This window comes from Nasonia vitripennis (assembly GCF_009193385.2).
Source record: "Nasonia vitripennis strain AsymCx chromosome 4 unlocalized genomic scaffold, Nvit_psr_1.1 chr4_random0007, whole genome shotgun sequence".
Taxonomy (NCBI): Eukaryota; Metazoa; Arthropoda; class Insecta; order Hymenoptera; family Pteromalidae; genus Nasonia; species Nasonia vitripennis.
In genome coordinates this window covers 2,847,973-2,869,716 of record NW_022279643.1, presented here as the reverse complement: position 1 = coordinate 2,869,716, position 21,744 = coordinate 2,847,973, and the positions used below count along the sequence as shown (strand labels likewise).

General features: G+C 36.6%; 2 protein-coding genes across 16 annotated transcripts in view; one reads left to right on the top strand and one right to left on the bottom strand.

The window, feature by feature from the left end:
• LOC100119385 (echinoderm microtubule-associated protein-like 2) overlaps positions 1-21,744 on the bottom strand; it is an 804,666-nt gene that overhangs the window by 118,225 nt on the left and 664,697 nt on the right. The gene's annotated exons all lie outside the window — the stretch shown is intronic.
• Positions 1,634-4,582, top strand: LOC116417330. Its single transcript, XM_031930042.2, has 2 exons — positions 1,634-2,190; positions 2,533-4,582. The coding sequence occupies exons 1-2, from the start codon at positions 1,668-1,670 to the stop codon at positions 2,679-2,681; spliced, it is 672 nt and encodes a 223-aa protein (XP_031785902.1). The 5' UTR covers positions 1,634-1,667; the 3' UTR covers positions 2,682-4,582.

Below are 21,744 nucleotides of genomic sequence, written 5' to 3'. Positions count from 1 at the left end.
AGTCAATACCTATGCGCGGAAAAAATGGATCAGTGTGACAAAACAACGGTTCAGAGTAATCTCAAATGTAATTAACACGTGGATTCTCGGAGCCGTATATTTGATACTGCTTGTATGAGAATCGCTATGGTCATCGCTTGCACAGGGAGTTGAATGCTATTAAATGTGATAGAGCATTGCTTTCAGCCGCCTTGTATCGTGCGAGAATCGTCGACGGTATCATTATTTCAGATTGTTATGCATCTTGGACCCGTGAGAGCGTAGGTAATATAATACCTATTAATCAGTCGATCCTCTTACCGTGTAAGTGACATTCGGCGAAATTTTGATACTCGCGAATGATAAAGCTGAGGCAAAACTTATCACAGGATGTTATTTTTTGTGCTTTATACTGTTGCGCGAGTCCACACATCCCCCCACTAGCAAGACGTTTTTATACTATATAAACCCTACGTTGACCTCAGGAGCTCAGTAGTCATGAGAGTAGTTGCATTAAATCAAGAGCTCGCAAGCATGTATAACGTAGCCGAGGAGTCTTTACGCAGTGTAGTGCTTCGCATCGCGGGCAATCTTCAAGCAAATAGTGTTGTTAGACGCAGGTGTACAAGAAGCTGGTGTCTACGCGTGAAACGCATGGTAGCGTGCCAATTATGCCGCGAGTTTTCACGTCTTTTACGATGCTGTGGGCCACGGAAAATTGCACAGCTTCATAGACACATTTTTAAAAAATGCAACTTAGCTGTGCGATGCGCAGCAGAATTTTGTATGCAACAGAATTTTGCGCATTTACCTGTGTTGACGCGGTTAATGACAGCATTCGAGGAGAATAATGGTGAGTACATTTTTATTGATTGCAATTTTTCTGCACTATATCGCGTTGTCATTAATAAAAATCAAACAGCACTTGTACTTGGCAACGAGGTAAACGCTGCCACAGCTGATAGCGTCGTCTGGTACTGCTGCTACAAGCTCTGTTTCATTCACTCACGCGCGCGCATACACACATTCGTAACGCAGTGTCGTCTGCTCTTGCCCTAGAACGCGTCGACTGCTACGTATGACGCCTAGTGTTTTCAAGTCATCTGCTTCAGCGCTAGGGATATTAGCTTCTTACAACTGTCATATTACATAGCATGCGATGCGTATCTCTTTATCATTACAGTAATATAACGTATAATTATAAAATCAAAGAATATACATCCGCTATATTCTATGACAGTGAGAATACTTTTTTAAACAACTGTTTTTCTCACTATACTTCTTGCTTTTTTTTATTAAAAAAATGTGTAATCAAATATCGGTTAATATTTTGTTTTAATTCATTCGACATCAAAGAGAATTTAATATTCATGTGTTGTATGCATCACTACCTTCGAATAAATATAACGTTTAGTATAAAAAGTAAGCTCTGTATTTTTAACATAAAATTGTTTTACATTTCAGCGTTAGAAAATTTGTGAGCCGACATAACCTCTGATGAAGATGATGATAATATTACAGAATACACATCAAGTGAATATGTTGAACCTACGTCATCGGATGAAAGTGAGGAGGAGGAGGAGGAGGAGGAGGTGGAGGAGGAAGAAAGAGAGGCAAGTGAGACGGAAGAGGAGGATGCAGCGCAAGCGCTGAATGCTATAGCTGATGTACAGTTTGTACCGGCTGAAATGGTGGGGGTGAGCGCTGCCGATGCACACGGAGAGGAGTTGCGGGCAGAGGAGAGCGAAGCCATAAGGAGAGAAGCAGCAGCAGCAGCGGTGGCTGCGGCGCCTGCAGCGGTGCGTCTTCAGGTGAATGAGGCGATGGAGGAGGAGGAGGAGGAGGAAGATGAAGCAGTAGAGAGAGCGCAGAATGAGCACGATGCTAGAGCGGAAGAGGCTGAAGATGTACCTGCCAATAGGGATTCTCAGCGCATGATTAATGTTGACCACCTTCTTGCCACATGTATAGAGCCAACAGCTGCTGCTAATAATATTCTACAGCGCTTGATGGAACGAGCAGCTGATGAAAGCGAGAATATTATTGAGTATGCAGAGCATCCATGTGTTAAAAGACGGCAACAAATGCTCGACTTTTTGGCCCGACCAGTAGAACCCGAAGAAATGCGGTACACAAGAAGAAGCGCTGGAGGATTGGTCACCGAGCATATTTTTAACCAGGGAAATCCAAGAGATCGTCAAATTAATGAACGTGAGTATTATGCTGTATTTAAATATACATTTTTCTTGAAATAAATTCTTATTTTTAAATATTATTTAAGTTATTCGACGTGGTCTCGAAGGATTTGCAAAGTACCCCAGGGCTTTGAAACAAGATATCATGCGTATCATGTATGTTCGAAGAGCACAAGAAATACGTTGGTTTTTCAATGCTTGTAAATATAAAAATTCCATACTGTTAGACACTAAAAATTTACCTGAAGTGTTTAATCGCCTGGGACAGAGTTTTTCAGGACCACCAGAAGAATAATTTAAAAATAAGAAAGTGTAAAATAGGGTATTCAAATATCTTGTATTCAATAAATTTTTTCAGAACATAATCACTCTGACGATTCATCTTGTTCTTCTTCTACAACCATTTTTCCCTTATCTACATCATCTTCGAACACCAATACTTCAGTAGAATCGCAGGATTACGAGGCCGATGAAAGTGATTTTTCTATTCAAGTTGGTAGAGGATAAAGAAGAAGAATTGAAAATTCAAGCAGCAATAATGATGATTTGTCTGACTACGAACAAGAGGATAATCAGCCCAGTGAGGAGAATGAGGAGGCGGAGGAGGAGATCAGCGAGGAGGATGAGGAGAGAAGCGAAACAGACGATAATATGAATTATCAAGGAGTCGACGAGGAAAGAGAGGATGAGGATATCCAGCCTCCTGGTAATCGTTTTGATATTTTTCAACAAAATTCGCATTATATATCTAAGTATAAAATAGAAGGTAGACGTATTGTGCTAAAAATAAGATCTCCAGCGAAGGATGGATCTATAAATCCGATAGTTTGGTTGGAGTTAGTTATTCGCGATATTTATTCTTATATAATTTCATTATGTAATGAAAACGACATGATTGGCGTCTCCGTTAGAAGTTTAAATTTTGCACGAGGCCCGGGTGGGTTATCGTTACGATTAGTAAATAATTTTTTTTATAATGATTTATGGAATTTAATAAGCGGATTAGCTCAGAGTAATGAGGATTTTCAAATAGATGAGAGCTTTATTCTAAAATTAACACTTGTTAATATACCTAATGGTGGCCGAGGTGGAAGTAGAAAGAGGATGAGTGTTGATAGCTTATCTCAGAGATCGGTTGTATCTATAAGAAATAACGATAATTTATGCTTGCCAAGAGCTTTAATTGTCGGGGAGGCTTTTATGATATATAAAAAATTCTTTTCAAGCGAAGCCATTGATACTTGGAATATTGTCAGAGATAACAGACGTGTATACGAGAAATAGGGACGTATCAGCGGTATTATGTTGCAAAAAATATCGCTATTGTAATATACGATAGTTTATCTTTTGGAAGTGGAGAACCGCCCTTTTACGATGGAAGACCTCTGTTAAATTAAAATTCTTTTGACGTTATAAATCTTTTGTACGACGCGCGAAGGCGTCATTTCGATACAATATTAAATTTAACCGGTGCTGCGCGCAATCGTTTTTTCTGCGAACATTGTAATAAAAGCTATAGATACGTAGATGAGCATAGATGCATAGCCAAATGTGACAAGTGTTTTTGTGCGCCAACGTGTAATTCTAATATAGATATTATAAAGTGTGTAGAATGCAACCGAGAATTTTACGGACAAGTATGTTTCGACCGTCACAAAATAGATGGGTCATACAAAAAAAATAATAAAAAAATATGCGATGTAGTAAAAGTTTGTAATATGTGTTGCAAACGAATTAATATCTACAAGTCAAAGCACGAGTGTGGAATCAATTGGTGCAACTTATGTCGCGAAAAACATGATGTAAATCAGCTCTGTTATATTCAACCCATTGGACGTAATGTTAACGCACAGATTAATCGTAAATCCCCAAAGAAAAACTTATCTATTTTTTATGACTTTGAGACGCGTCAAGATTCTGCTTACCGTGAACATACAGAGATAAAAATACACATTCCAAATCTATGTGTTGTACAACAGGTTTGCGATGATTGCATGGATGATGAAAATATAAATATACTATGCCATACGTGTGGTGTAAGAGAGCATATATTTCACGATGATCCAGTTAAACAATTAATAGGTATGACAGTACGCGAGAAAACTACCTTCGGTCAAATAATTTGTATTGCTCATAACTCTCGTGGGTTTGATGCGCAATTTATTTTGAGAGAAATCGTTGAAAATACCTCAATAGTACCGAACGTAATATTGAATGGACAAAATATAATTATGCTTCAATGCGGGCGAACAAAATTTATTGATAGCTTAAACTATTTTCACATGAAATTAAGTGCTTTACCACAAACCTTTTCTCTATCGCCAGCTAGTAAAAAAGGATATTTTCCTCATCTATTCAATACTTTAGATAATCAAAATTATGTTGGGGCTTTACCCGAAGCATCGTTCTATGCGCCTAACGCCATGTCGACGTCTGAGAGGGAAAAGTTTATTATATGGTATGAGGAGAACCGAAATGAGTTTGATTTTCAACGTGAAATACTCGATTATTGCCGTATGGATGTAGAAATTTTAAGACTTGCATGCATGGCTTTTCGGAAAATTTTCATTAAGTGCGGGAATATTGTCCGTTTACAGAGGCAACGACCATAGCTTCTGCATGCTCCATTGTGCATAGAAAAAATTTCTTACGCGAAAAAACTATCGGTATCATTCCAGCAGGTGGATATCGACGCGCTGATAATCATTCGCAAAAGTCAATACAGTGCCTGTTACAGTGTGAACGTGAGATTGGTCGGGAAATCATACACGCGGGTAGAGCACGTGAATTTATGCTTCCAGAAGGGTTTCGTGTAGATGGCTATTTACCTCTGGAAAATGATAATGCAAATAAAGGTATTGTCTTTGAATATCAAGGCTGTTACACACACGGTTGTCCTATTTGCTTTAATAAACGACGAGATAAAATAATGTCATACGGCAGAACTATGGATGAGTCGTACGAGAATACTTTTCGGAAAATTCAAAAAATAAAAGCCCTGGGTTACGAAGTTCGAGAGATATGGGAATATACTTTTGATCGGATAAAAGCAGAGAATCGCGATATCTACGAATATGTAACACAGCATCCTCTTATGAGTCGTATAACGTTGAATCCGCGCGATGCTTTTTTTGGAGGTAGAACGGAGAATATAGTTACTGAGTACACGATCGGAAATAACGAAAAAATTCAATATACAGATATATGCTCTCTTTATCCGTACGTGTGTAAAAGAGGTCGATTTCCCGTAGGACATCCGCGAATTTTAATTGGTGAAGACTGCAACGAATTAACGCAGGGGAATAACAATAATCTCAACAATATTGAAGGATTAGTTAAATGTAGTATCTTACCACCGCGCGACCTGCACATTCCACTCTTACCAATTAAAATGCACGGACGTCTTCTTTTTGCTCTTTGCCGCTCATGCTGCGAAGAAATGCAGCAGTGTGACTGCAATCACGAAGACCCAAAAATGCGTGAATTCGCGGGCACCTGGGTTGCTGATGAGTTGCGTAAAGCTGTTGAACTCGGTTACAGTATTACGAAAATTTATATTATTTGGCAATATGAGATGACACAATATAATCAAATTGATGGTAGCGGAGGCCTTTTTGCTGAATACGTAAATACTTTCTTAAAAATCAAGCAAGAGGCTAGCGGATGGCCCTTATGGTGTACTAATGAAACAACTAAATTACAATACATTGAACAGTATAGACTCGATGAGGATATAACTTTGGATAAAAATAATATCGAAAAAAATTCAGGGTTACGAGCTGTTGCTAAGCTCTGCTTAAATTCGTTTTGGGGTAAGTTTGGACAACGGAGTTATTTGAAACAAACTGAAGTTGTAAAATCACGTGAATCTCTTTTAAAACTTCTTACTTGTCCGGAAAGAGATGTTAATGATATACTAGCAATTAATGATGAGATACTGTACGTGAATTGGCAATACAAGGATGAGGCTGTCACTTCTGCCCCGCATACGAGTGTCGTGATTGCGGCTTACACTACTGCTCAAGCACGTTTAGAACTATATAATTACTTGAGAAGGTTGGATGATCGTGTTCTTTATTATGACACAGATTCTTGTATATTTGTTTCGCATGACGATGCTTCGGATGAGTATAAACCTTTTATTGGCTCTAAACTAGGTGATATGACAGATGAACTTTGTGGTTATGGTGAAAATACGTATATAAGTCATTTTGTTTCGGGAGGACCAAAGTTTTACGCTTACACAGCTGTAACACCCAATAAAGATGATAAAATTGAATGTTGTAAAGTAAAAGGTATCTCATTAAACTTCTCAAACGGTGTAAAAATTAATTTTGATAGCATTAAGAATTTGATTAACGATGCCTTTGCAAACGAAGATCACGAATCTGAAAAAATGAATGATGAATGTAGTAAAATACGCTTAAAATTCAAAGCTATCAGAAGAACTAAAATGCATGAAGTTGTAACGCGTGAAGAATCGAAAACATGTTGTGTTGTATTGATAAAACGACGATACCTTACGTCACGTAAGTCTCTACCTTTTGGATATAAGAATAATTAACTTTTTGGATGTATTTATTGTAAATAAAAATAAACACAAATTTTTATATAATTTCCTTATTATTCCATTTAAAAGATCCCTAACACATTTTTATATCCTCAGTATAGCTTCTGTCATCGAAGAGAACGCTTCTTATGGAAATTTAGCTCATTTTAACGCATAATTCAGTTTACTCGCGGTGTTATTTAGCTTGTTGGACACGAATATCAGCTTAAACAGCGGTAATAACAGCTTGTGATTCAGCACACGTAAAATTAGCTTATTTTTACGTGTGCCGCGCCGCCGCCGACCGTCCGCGTGCCATAAGCTTACTTTAAGGAAAATCTCTCGTGTGTATATGTGTGTGTGTGAGTACTCGGCGAAATGGATATGCGATTAGCGGACCCACAGGATGTGGTAAAACAGCTTTTGTCAAAAGGTTTCTTCGACATCTTCCACTCATGTGCAGTGTAACTTTTGATCGGATATTACTCTATTATGCCGAGTGGCAGTCTACGTATGAGACAGACTTTTTTCCAGGAGGCATAAGTAGGGAGAGTAGAAAAAAAATTGTTGAATTTCACGAGGGATTACCTCAGCCTTCAGATTATTCTCAAGACAACGAAAAGAAAAAATTATTAATTATCGATGATTTAATGAGAGAATCTTCGAATAACATTATTCTCGATTTATTTACAAAGGGAAGTCATCATAAGAATTTAAGTGTGATTTTTATTACACAAAATCTTTTTCACAAAGGAGCTGGTCAACGCGGTATCTCATTAAATGCAAATTACCTCGTTATTTTTAAAACTCCACGTGATCGTTCGCAAATACAATATCTAGCGCGTCAAGTCTATCCCGAAGACCCAACATTTTTACAAGAAGCGTATCTCGATAGTACGTCAACTTCTCATGGCTATCTTTTGTTGGATTTGAAACAGTCGACCGAGGATGAATTTCGTTTCCGTACCTCTGTTTTTCCCGATGATAAATTGAGTTACGCATATGTACCGAAGAAGAATAAGAAATTACGATAAAAGTAGAGGATTCTATGATTAAAGCTTCAGTCTGATTGAAACAATGGCAGGGAGAGGAGCGTCTGCGAGAATCGATAGTCGTAGACAGCGTAGAAGACAGCGTGGAGGTGGTGGTGCTGCTGCTGCTACTGAAGAAGAAGAAGAAGAAGATACAAGGAGTGGATGCCTACCAAAGCATTTTACAAAAAAGTGTGTTGCAGTATTGAATGCTCTTTGTCATGCAGATAGTCAACAGCGCTTAGCACTGTTACGTGTAGCTGATAAAAAACTCATTAAAAGCATATGCGAGTGCGTGTTAAATGTATTGCGCGGAGTCGTTAAAATAAAAAACTCACACAAGTCAAAGTTAAAAAAACATAAAAGTGTCTTGAGAGAATTATCAAATAAATCCAGTAGTAATAACAGTGAAAAAGAGTGGAAAAAAAAGAAACGCGTCCTTATTCAAAACGGTGGTGCTTTTTTACCAATGTTACTTGCACCAATTATAGGTGCACTTGTGTCAAAAATATTTGGAGTCTCTGGAAATTAAAATATGGAGCACGCTCGTAAAATGGTCATTGTACCAGTGGAAACGTACGAGAGAGTAACGAAGCAACAGCATCAACAACAACAACAACAACATATAGTAGAAGAGTCGAGTAATGCTTTAGAGCCAACGATACAGACAAAGGGTGATAATTTAAGTCGTCTCGATGCTGAGATGCACGATATACTTTTTTCAAAAAGTATCACCGATGAACGTGAAAAATGTCAAAAATATTTACAAATTTTAAGAAGTTATCTTCATTTTAAAAATTTGGAACGTCAGGAACTTTTATCAGATGCAAATATACTTGATGTAGAGAATGAAAATGAAGATATATCGAGTCCATTGTCCGATGAAGCGATACTTGCAAGCATTTCCAAGGGTTATGTGAGAAAAGCACGTTTATTGCTTCAACATTGGAAATCAGCATCGCATCGTATTAAATGGGATAATTCAGGTACAGTTAGCATTGATGATAAAGCACCACACTCAAATATTCTAGATTTACTAGAAGACGTGGTACGGAGTAGACCTGTTGAAGAACCTGTAGGAAGATTTCAATTAGCTAATTTTATAGCAACAACTGACACTCCACCCAAATTAATAAGTAATCCAGAGGTGATAAAAATTAGTGAAAGTTTGAAACGTGCATTAAACAAAATTCCTTCAACCAAGAGAAATAATTCCGAGAGCGTTCAGACTTTGGAACAAGGTACTAGACTCGCGGCCGCACAACGCTATAGTGCACGTTTGAATAAGAAAAAATCCATACCGCCAAAAGCATACAAGTGGCTGGCTTATAAAATTTAACATGTCTTATGAAAATCAATACTTTGACACTAGACACGAGACTGGATACGCTGGTGCACGTAATCTGTTACGAATCAATGGTAAAAATAAGAAGAAGAAAAGCGAGGTTAATGGTTAAGTAATCAAGATGCATACACACTACACAAACCTATTAGACGAAAATTTCCTAGATTGATGTACAATGTCACTAATGTGGATGATTGTTGGGAAATGGATTTGTGCGACATGCAATCTCTTAAAACGTATAACGATAATTTTGCGTATTTACTTGTAGTCATAGATGTTCTCAGTAAATATGCTTGGGTCGAGCCTTTACGTGACAAAAGTACAAAAAGTGTTGTAGCTGCTTTCGACAAAATCTTAAAAAGAGCCGATGGGCGACGCCCAATTCTTATTCAAACTGATAGAGGCAAAGAGTTTGTCGGATCAGATTTTCAAACATATATAAAACAACACAAGATTAATTTTCGAGTAGCACGTAATCCCGATGTTAAAGCAGCCGTCGTCGAGCGTCTAAATCGCACGCTCAAAGAACGTATGTTCAGATATTTTACTCACAAAAATACTCATAGGTATATCGATGTTATTGAAAATATCGTTTGCGCGTATAATCACACTATGCATAGTGGTACTAAAATGGTTCCGGTAGTTGTAAATATTCGTAATGCAGTTGTGGCAAGAAAAAATTTAGAAAAAAGAGCTCTTAGTCAGAGAAAAAAGTCTAGAGCACATATATACAGTGTGGGTGATCATGTTCGCATCAGTCGGTTGAAAGGCACCTTCGATAAAGGTTACGAAAAGAATTACAGTGAAGAGATCTTTAAGATTACCCGTGTCTCACGTCGTCAAAATCTCTTCACCTATGAATTGACTGATTTAGAAGGTGAAATAATCGACGGATTTTTTTATCCCGAAGAACTAGCTCGAGTTGGCGATGATCGTTTGTCACAAAATAAGGCATTCAAAGTGGAACGTGTGATCAAGAGTAGGGAACGTGGTGTTAAAAAACAAGTTTTTGTAAAGTGGCTTGGCTATTCTGATAAATTTAATTCGTGGATTAAAGCAAGCGAAATTGTTACACTTTAAACATGGCTGAGGACGAATTTTATTTAATATTACCGAGTAACAGTAGTATGAAATATTTTTCTGAAAATACAACATCTTGCTTCACCACGCACTTATCGCACGAAGTACGTCTGCATGGTAAGTGGAGTGTTGCTCTCACGGAAATCAGCATACCATGCACGATGATGCATATTCAGAAACACGAATGTAATATAAAGTTTGTTAACGCACGTAGAATAGCAGTTGCAAGAAAGAGAGACATATCTGAATATTTACCGGATTGGACAAACGACAAACACAACGATGCCATATTTCCATCAGGTGTTTACGAGAATCTCAACAATCTCACAGAAGCTATAAACAATATACCTGAATCTCACTTACGTATGGAGCAGGCAAAGAAAAAAAGTGGTTATTACAATTTACATAAAAAGTGTGAATGTAAGGAAACTCATTTTTTCAGCTTGAGCGAAAAGGTCAAACGAATATTTGGCTTTGAGAATGAAAAATATAGAAATCAGGAATTTATACCCATGATTCCATCTGTAGAGTCGAAAAAAATGCAACATTGGTAGGAAACAGACCTGGTTGTTTGGCAAGAGCGATAGCTGATCAATTTTTCGTTTACTCAGATATTTGTATTCCGTACACAGTCGGTGACGTTCAAGCATTCCCTTTGCGCATAGTAACACTCGATAATTCAAAATATAAATTTGGTGCGAAAGTGGTCAAACAATTTGTACCGGGAATTTATCTACCTTTGTTAAATAAAACATTTCAGAATATAATAATAGATATAAGAGATGAAAATGGGAATCATATACCATTCGAGTACGGGACGTTGACCGTGACACTACATTTCAAGCGCATTCTCTGAGAAAAAAATGGCTTACTACGCAGAATACTATGCCGATCAAATCGGTGGTGGTGATGGTGGAGGAGGAGTACGCCGAGTGTTTGCAGGTTCAACTTATCAGCGAGGTCATGGTGGAATCGGCAACTTTTTGAGTGGATTATTTCGAAGAGTTTTACCTTACATTACGAGTGGTGCTAAAGCCGTTGGAAAAGAAGCTATCAGAGCAGGAATGCATGTACTAGATGATGTGAGAAATCACGGTTTCAATTTTAAACAAGCTGTAAATATGCGCATGCGCGAGTCCGGTAAAAATCTTAAGCATAAAGCCGCTGATAAAATTGCCGCTATGATGAAGGGATCAGGATATAAGATACGCGCTAAAAAGCGGAAGCGTCAATTGCCCAAGAACAGTTCAGCTGTACGCATCAGCAGTAAAAGTGGCCGTGTAAAGAAGAAGAAGAAGAGCCGTGTCAGTGTTCGCAAATCTACGAAAAAGAAAGCGGGTAAGAATAAGCCAAGGAAGAAGAGAAAACAACGCAGTGTGAGCGATATTTATGGATCTACATAGATATTATTTAATATGGCTTTTCTACACTCAAACTCATGCGAATGCATGAAATCAGAATTAGATTTATTTACATTACCACCTACACAGACTTCGGTGGAAAGCTCTCAATTTATACATTATAAACCAGTTTCTTCGCTAACAGACGATGGACCGTTGGAATTCGTCGTTCCAGCTGGTAGTGATTATCTCGATCTTGCACACACAATGCTAAGCATTCGTATGCAGATAGAGCCAAATGTTGAAATAACAGAAGCAGCTAGAGCTACAGAGTATCCGAAGGTAGCAGCAATAAATAACACGTTACATTTGCTATTTAACCAAATAGACGTTTTCTTTAAACAAAAAATTGGTTTCACCACCAAACAATGCTTATCCTTTCAGAGCTTACATCGAAACACTGTTAAATTATTCAAAGAGTAGTATGGAACCACATCTCACGAGTGGACTCTGGTATGCGGATACCCCTGGAAAATGGGCAGCGCCTCCCAATACCAAGCATACTGATGTAAATGCAAATATTGGTCAGTGTAACCGTCAGTATTTTACCCAGAATGGTAAAACTGTCGATTTACTCGGTCATTTGCATTACGATCTTTTTAATCAAAATAAATTTCTGTTAAATGGTGTTGAACTGCGATTACGATTGGTTAGTAGTAAGGATGTTTTTTGTTTGATGGATTTTACAGATGATGATAAATTTACTATACACATTAAGGAAACTTCACTGATTGTGCGTCGAGTTAAAATAAGTTCAGGTGTTATACTAGCTCATGCTAATGCACTTACAAAAGCCACTGCTAAATACCCAATCAATCGTGTGGAGGTGAAGGCATTTACAATGCATAGAGGTATTCTTGGCGATACACTGGACAACGTTATTCTCGGTCAAATACCCAAAAGAATAATCATTGGATTTGTGGATAACAAGGCATTCAATGGAAATAGAAAGTTTAATCCATTTAATTTCCAACATTTTAATATAAACTATATTTCTCTTTATGTGGATGGTGTCCAGATTCCCAGCAAACTATTGCAGCCACGATTTACGGGTGAAAGTCAATTATTTATCGACTCGTTTCATACACTATATTCTGCGACTGGAATTCATTTTCTAAACGAAGCATTAATTATCTCACGATCGGACTACGATGAAGAGTATACATTATTTGCTTTTGATCTAACACCTGATTTATCATTCAGTTTCTCATTGGAATTTAATCAAGCACGGCAGTGTTCGTGTAGAGGTAAAATTTGAAAGAGCACTTGAATCTACAATCAATTGTATAATTTACGCCGAATACGACAATGTCTTGGAAATAGATTCAAGTAGGCAAATAATAACGGATTTTAATGCATAATACCGTTAATGCGATGGAAAAGTAAGAGGAGAAGGTGGAGAAGGAGAAGAGGGATGGGGAAAGAAGCAACAGCAGCGCCTCTATGCTATAGATGAGCAAAAAAGCTAAACGTCATACTCTCAGTGACGTTTGAGAAGTGAGCGAGTTTGGATCGACTGTGTCAATTTTTTATAGTATCATGGATTACGTTATCAATATTCAGGGTTTGAGAGACCGTAACAACAAGTTTACACCTAAAGAAGTTGGTGTACTTAGTTTAGAGCACAGAATCGTCCAACATTGGATAGTTAAGGAACCCCATAGATTTGAAGAACTTGCAACTGGACTTAAAAGAACTAACGATTACATCTCTAATCATTTTCATGGAATTCGTTGGCATGAGGGTGACATCACCATTGAACAACTACAGTATCATTTACAACAAATAGCCAAAGTGGCTATACGTATTTTTACACGCGGTCATGACAATTGGAGATTCGTGGAGACTGTAATGTGTCGAGAAGTTGTGAACGTTGAAGAAATGTATGCCCCGAATTTTGACAAATTGAAAATAAATTATTCAGGTAACTTCATGTGTTTAAATCATGGCATTCAATGTATAAACTCCAGTCGCGATTGTGCTCTCAATCATGCATATGTGCTACGAAAGTGGTTACACTCTATAGCTGAAGGTATAACGCAAGATTCTGCACAGAAATTGAGTGATGCATTGTACTGCAAACTAAACTCGCGGGTACGTACAGCTACTTCTTCGTCTATTTACGCGACACACGAAGAGGACGTAGTCGATCATTGCTGAAATAATAATAATAATAGAATGAATACACAAGAATTACTAAAAGCTAAAGACACAAGAAACTAAAAGACCCGTTAACCGTCAAGACAGTTGGCGTGTATGCTGCGGATAGAATTCCAAACGTTTTGGAATACTCCGCGGCCATCATAGCTAATACAGATGATCACACGAAGAAAGGAACACATTGGATTGCTATCTACATAGACTCAAACGGTTATGGAACATACTTTGACAGTTACGGACTACCACCAATGTCCCAACATCATCTTAAACGACTCAAAAGAAATTGCAAGCGGTATCAGTGGAATAAAAAAAAGTTGCAAAGTTTTGATTCACAGGTGTGTGGCCAGTATTGTGTTATGTTTCTTTACCATATGGTTAGGCTACCTAACTTACGCACATTTTGTCATAAGTTCTCGCGAGATTCACGAAAAAATGATGCAGTAGTTGTATCGTTCTATAAAAAGCTGTTACGAAATAATAATCATCGTGTACGCTCGAAAGATGTTAGGAGGTTTGGAAGTGAAGCCTCGCGCGGCTCAGGATTTTGTAATCAAACATGTACTTCGAGAATGTATGTAAAGTAATAATAATAATTGTCAGATATCATGTAGTAAAAAATATGAATAAAGTGTAATCTTTCATAATATAAAAAATGTTTTCATTTATAGAGCCTTACTCATTCCTTTAATTCCATACTGTAGTACTATGATATATTTTTTCCTGTTGCATCACACCTCGCTGTATAGTTCTAGGTACATATACATCGGCATTTATTAACGGTTATAATACTAACATCCGGTGATATTTACTGTTTAGTTTTATATTTAATTTCAATCTTTATCTGTAAGAGAAAGAGAAGCTGATAAAACTGACGGTTGTAGTAGTAGTAGAGTAAACATCCTGTTCTTAAAAACTCGGAGAAATATAACCGTAGCCTTTGGCGGTTAACGAATATGATATTTCCTTTGTGAAGTTCTGAGAATACACGCGCAGAAAATATCTCCCCACTGCATTCGATCATTTTACTTTGAGGTAGTAGGGGGTAAAATGTATAAAAGAGCTTGAAGAGTGAGGAGCTCCATCAGTTCTATCGTGAAAATTTGAGAGATCGTTTGCTAAGTGTAACTCTGTATATTGTGGCTCTTGTTTTTCGTACCATGGCCCAATCAAGTGTCAGTGCTCCATTTCGTGTGCAGAACGTTCTGCCAAATATGCTGCTCTCCACGTCCTACGCCATTAATAAGTCAAACTCGAAACGCGTTACTCTTGGCTTAGAAAGTTACCAGGGAAGCTATCGACCAGTGGTGAAACTCTCAACGTCTACAACATGTTTTAAATCCGTCAAATTTGATGCATCTGGCTGGAAGGTTTTCAAGAATTACTTTGATCTTATAAATTGCTATTTCCAAGATGCGTACAGATTCCAAAGTGAATACGCTCGATCAACGAAGGTGTACATGGAAAATCATTATCTGATGTTTACTTCTTCATACAATACCAAATCCATATTGATAGAAGAAAGACCTGTCGGAACATCCATCTTTCCAAATCTTTTGATTGACGAAGAAAACGATGATGTACTGTTACTGCTGCTGCTACTGTTACTGATGGTGAGAATCTACGTCATCAACCACCACGAGCAAAGAAACAAAAAACAGCTTATCATCAACCATCGATATGCATGCAGCAAGTCACTTTTGACGGGTTAAAAATTGTCTCACAGTGTATTGACGAACGTATGAGTAAACTTGAAGAGTATGTTGATAAAGTGAATGAAATTGTTTCTCATATTAAGAAGTTTATAATTGACTGTATTAAAAACGATGGTATTGAGAAAGACCCTAATTCTATACTAAAGACGTATGAGATGTTTCAACAATATTATACTTTATACACTGAAAATATTAAAATTATAATTCACGACAAGTTGAGGAAATAATTTTAAATATAATCTTATGTGAAATAGCTGCTTTTCAATTGTTTGATATATATAAAGACATTTATACTGCCATAATTAAAGTATAAATATACATTTTTTGTCATTACGCTTTGTACATATGTCTTCCTATCTTGTAATAAACCAGAAAATATTAAAATATTCACTTTTTGTGACATCATCTAAACCTCCCACCCTACTGCCACTCCTTACGACTCTCTATAAATATCAACTGTGCATAAGTATGTTCTCATTGCTTCGCGTACACTTGACGAGTCATAATCGTAATATAGACAAACACAATATGGAGAAGAAGAAGAAAGAAGGTTCAGGTCGAGAGGAAGTGAAATATAAACCGGCTTCTGGATTCCAAAAGTATCTACCTCAATATTCTTCCAATACTGGATCATTCTCGAAAAAAGAAGGGTGCAGGAGTTATTGTCCTGACAAGGAAGCAAATAAAGATTCCAAATATCAAGGACACAACAACACTGATTGGGGATAGCAACAATAAAGTCTTATTCTAAGACTTTTATTTATCAATTAAAATCGGTCCTTTTTAGGACCACAATATTTCTATAAACGTACTACAAACTCATCATACATAAAAATCTCATTATCTTATGACGTCATAAGAGGTGTACATGACGTCAGTAACAATCCATAATTATCTTAATTGTTTACAAGATAAATGCTTAAGACGTTGGCGATACCTTATCTTTATTACCTGTTTTCATAATAAAAAAAAGTATCATCATGGATTATTTTTGCGGTAAAGATAGCTTCTTTGTTTATGTAAACATGATATCTTAATTACACACGTATAAACAAGATATCCTTATCTTAATTAACTGTTTATAAACATGATACCTTATCTTATCTTTATTACTTGTAAAGTACCGTCATTGTTTATTATTGTGGTAAAGATATCTTCTTTGTTTATGTAAACATGATATCTTTATCTGAATTACACGTGTATAAACATGATACCCTTATCTTAATTACCTGTTTAGAAACATGACACCTTATCTTTACGACTTGTTTACATGATAAGATAAGGATGCGCCAGTGATGACGTCATTTGTTATGTCTCCCCATACCGGCTTACTTACTACTTCTAGGTACCAAGATGACCCGTATGTCAACTCAACGTCGTCTACAAGGGAGAGCACCACTTAAATATGAAATATGCTGAAAAATACTTCTAACTTCAGAGACGATGTTCAGGTCAACGTGATATTATCAACAAAGAAAAGCACCGCTAAAATATGAAATATACCGAAAAATACTTTTGAATTCTTGTAGACGATGTCCAGGTGTCCCCCGGATAAGATGACCCCCGGGTGAACGCGACATCGTCAACAAGGAAGAGCATCACTCAAGCATGAAATATACTGAAACATACTCCTGACTTCCTGTAGACGATGTCTAGGTGTCAGGGTGGCCCCCAGGTCGATGCCTCATCGTCCCCGAGGAGGAGCATCGTATGTAAATAAAATTTACCAAGACACTGCCCTTGAATGATTTTTATACCTATAATATAAACTTTTAATTTAATAGGACGCCGCAGTAATATTTTTTTGTATGTAACCCCGCAATGATATGAGGATTGTGAGAATATGTAAAAAAGGTGGGAAAGCAATTCCCTATCATTTTTGATGCGCAGCTAACTTCACCATCCTTTCACACTGAAGAAAAAGATAATGATTTGAGCAAATCATATACAAGATTGTTTATATTATATAAATGACAGCTTTTTTTTGACAACTTAGAAACAATTATGGAAAGTATCGTTTTTCTTAAAAGTAAAATCTCTGATACCAATATAGAAGTAAATAGTGTCGCGTGCGCCAAAGCTTCGTCTGCTTCCCAAACCCGCCTTCGTGGCGCTACCGCGCCACTTGATCGTTTAAAAAGTCCTTATCATGATTATCCTCAGCATCATCTGATCTGGACCACATATGGAAATTTTCATTTAGCAATTTCATACATCTAAACTTGTACTATAAGTGTATAAAAAGAAAAATTATATTTTTCTGTTTCAAATAAGAAATAAGTATGTTTGTACGTACGTAAGTATGTACGCTACTATGCTAATGTTTATTGTTAATGTTTGCAAAAACAAATTATTCAATCATTACAATTTCCGAGATGAATCTAGGCATTTGTATGCAAAAATTACAAACGAAGTTGGAAAATTAATTTTTGTTAAATATTTTCATGTAATATTGGGATGTTTTGAAACGCCCCGACTGAGCTCTACTTGAATATTTTTTAATGGTCCGAGATGTCTTGGTATTTGAATCTCTTCTTATTTAGAATTTCAAAATATGTGTTGTTAATTCTTAGTATTTCGTACTTGGCTAACGTATTGTAGCCAAGACTAAAATTTTATGTTTGAATTTTATTTTAAGTTTTTCTCTTAAACAGATGTATTACTGTTTAAGATACTCTCTTTTTCTAGAATTTTCTTAAAAGACGTATACTACGTGCAGTAGTGTCCTTGAAATATTCTCGTGACAAAAAATTTTATAGTACAACTGATTTCAAAGGACTTATTTGACTTTAAAATTATAATGTACTATAAGAAGGTAAAATTGCGAAGCGATGTCGAAGTATTTCGTCCTTGACTAACGTATTGTAGCCAAGGCTATTATACCTGAAAAAAGATTTATGTTTTCATTTAGGAAAGATTTTCACTCAAACAGACATATTACTGTTTAAGTTACTCGTCTTAACTGGAACTTTCTCCTGAGACGTAATGTCTCTAGAGTGTTCCGTTTGACAAAAAGTTTCATATAGTAGTTTACCTTCAGAGAACGTATTCTGAAGTCGTACTACACAGATATTAAATAGAAAATTTCTAAAATATATATTTATAAGATACAAATAGTTTTATTGTTCGCTACGTTTTACATTACATTTAAAATTTTAATTTAATTTAAAACTGCAAGTATAAGGAACTGGACGTATTACCAGCACCTTAACTCGCGCACAAAAAAGTTGCTCTGACTGAATTCTACTAGGAGAGAGAGCGTATTGCTCCTGTCCGTTCGAGCACGGTCGAGCGAATGAGGCAGAGGAGCTGGTTGAGGCGCCTTTTATTTCCTGAGGCGCTACTGCGCCAAGCCACTGCTGCGCGCTTTCCCTTCCAGTGCGCCGGCGCTGCTACTGCTACCGCTTCTCCCTCCAGTCCGCCGCCGCTGCTGCTGCTCGATGATCGATTCGGCGCTGATCACTTTTTTTATGTACTCCCTAGTTGCGATATTTTTTCTGCGCGCGTCGCTTGCGGTGTACACAAGTCCGGACCATTAGAGTTTACAAAAAACATTGTTTTTTTTTTTAAATAAAGAATTTTAATATTATGTAGATAGAGTATCATTTGATCACCCACGGGTTTTTGATTCTCCCGATCCACCCTCTCTCCTTACTGTTGTCGGGGCTGCAGCTAACCGAACAAAACCCTCCACAAAACCTTGCACCAGGAAACAAAGAGTCGTGAGAGTCTGACGCTCGAGGTGAACGTCTGGTGCCACTGGGTTACGTTCTAAGTCCCGGTCAAGGAATCGCGCAGTAACGTGGTTGCACGAAAACCATAGTTACACTCTATTAGCGGTCAAGAAAGAGGTTTTCGAGAATCACTTCTATCGATACCTACGATTAAACTAGTATTCAGTAGCGACTATCAATTAAGAATTGAATAATTGTAATGGATATCATCGAGTCTCTATGTTGTGATTTTTGTACCCGTTACTTTTTTCATTAATTTACCTCAGTACAAAAGTAAAGTTTATGTGTCATTAGTACTTTAAATTTGCTTGAACGCAATTTTATAATGCATGATTAACTATAGACAGAAAAAAGTGAAAAAATTGACAGTTACGCTGAACTCAAGTCATGTATGACACTTAAGAAATATCTAGTTAAAAAATTGTTTTGTTCGCATAATTGAATCCATTTCTTTTTCATAACAGGTTAGTTATTTTAGTTAAGCATATTTCGAAGGAATTTAGCTATAGTAAAAGCAATGTCTGAGTTTATAAAGTATTCAAAATGCCAAATACTGTATTTTGTAATATTAATGTAATTAATATTAAAAGTAATAAACGAGTTTTCTTAATAAACAACACATTTGGTTTTATTTTATTCTTTTGATTACTTGTCAGCATGATTATTTGTTCTTATTTTATTCCTGAATTAACGGAAGTAGTTACTTTGACCAACTTTTTAATTATATTCGCCAAATTCTGCCGAATTTTCTGAAACTTTTCTTAATTTCGTAAAATTTTTCTTAACTTTGCCAAACGTTTCTAAACTTTATCCAACTTTTCCTATTTTTGCAAATCTTGTTTTTGTCTTTGTCAAATTTTTTTCAACTCTCCTAAATTGTTCCTCACTCTGCCAAAAATTAAATAAAATTAGGCGAAAAGTCCGCAAAATAAAAAAACCGCTGCCAATTCTTTGGCGCGTACCTACCTTCCTCCTTAAAATTATTTAACACGTGTTGCACATAAGCGGGCAAGTATAAACAATTTTCAGTTATCATGTAACACAGAAAACCTTGCTTTTTTCGTATTTGATCTATTTCCTGGAATCAAATCAATGAAATCACTCATAATTCTCTCTCTCTCTCTCTCTCTCTCTCTCTCTCTCTCTCTCTCTCTCTCTCTCTGTCTCGCATAGCTATAATCAATTAATAAATGTTAAACGAAATATCGCTATGAAATAAACGCACATACAAGACTGAAAGTCTTTTTTTTCATGAATAAATATTACGAGAAAAAGAAAGAACAAGCCTAGGTAGATTAAAATTCATTTTATCGAAGCTGAGATAGAAATGATCCAGTTTTCAGTTAAGCAAAGTATAGGGTGACAGGGTGGAAAACCACATTTTGAAATCTTACTATCTTCGAAATTAACTGGTTTTGTAAACAGCCCAAACAAAGGGATCATGGTGCTGTATAATGTTAACTAAATCTAAAACTTGAACTTAATTAGTAAAAAACTGCAGTTATCGTATTTCATAGAAAAACAACTTTTTTCAGTTTTTGATGTTTTTCTATGGATCTTCCCCATGAAACGACTCAAAATTAAAGTGGCATATGATTCTAATGATCTTAAATAATCATATAAATATTTAAGAAGCTTCGACATTCAGTTCTCGAGTGAATACGATTTCAATAAATTGTGTTGTATGGTGTATGATAAAAAAACGACAAACGATAATATAAATTTTCCGCGGTAAGAAGATAACAAAACTAAAATTTGCTATAAAAAAAAGAAGTTAAAAAAATGTAAAAACTGACTTTTTTCCACCATGTTACAGTTTAAACAAAGTAAATAAGACTAGGTGGCTTTAAATCCACTTAGTAGAAACTGAGATACAGGCGTATACATGGTACGCACACACACATACATCCATACGGACATTTTCCAAACACACTATTTTTCGACTTGAAATACTTCAAAACACGCTTCCAACATGTTTTTAGACAAACTTCAAAAATCTTCAAATGTGTGACTGCAACCATGCACTCACACAAACAATGTACAACCGATCGTGACGAAGCAACTGGATTGCAAAACATGTAGAGCGCCGAAAATCGGAGCGAGTGCTATGACCTCTGTGTCAGCACTCCTTGCGCGTGAATTACTACTGCAAGGCATACGCGTCGATCCTTTGTGGCAAATGTTGATTGGACTCCTGCGATCTTTTTCATCTCAATTTCATAACCGCGTGAATCGGTACCAAGGCTTTGAAAACCCCTAAGACGATCCACGCAGTGCCGTTTTGCGTAGTGACTTACTCCTTGGCGGTTACGACTGATTCTAAGATGAAGCGGCGGTGTTTGCTAGGGTTAGTGTTTGGAGCATGTTATATCCGTCCAACACCTTGGGAGCGTGCTAAATCCGTCCCTTGTTTCTCATTTCGATGTCTGGTTTTCAAATTTTCTGGCTGCTATTATTCAGAAATTAATGTACGTAAAGATCTGTTCTCTTGCATGCACATTTCTTTCACAATAATGCAACAATATTTAATGTTAAATTCATCTCAAGTGATATACTTTT

Excerpts from the sequence above, each read along its gene's own strand:
- LOC116417330 (XM_031930042.2), top strand. The coding sequence starts at position 1,668 with ATGGTGGGGGTGAGCGCTGCCGATGCACACGGAGAGGAGTTGCGGGCA. Across the intron at positions 2,191-2,532 it reads AGATCGTCAAATTAATGAAC|AACATAATCACTCTGACGAT; the intron begins GTGAGTATTATG and ends AAATTTTTTCAG.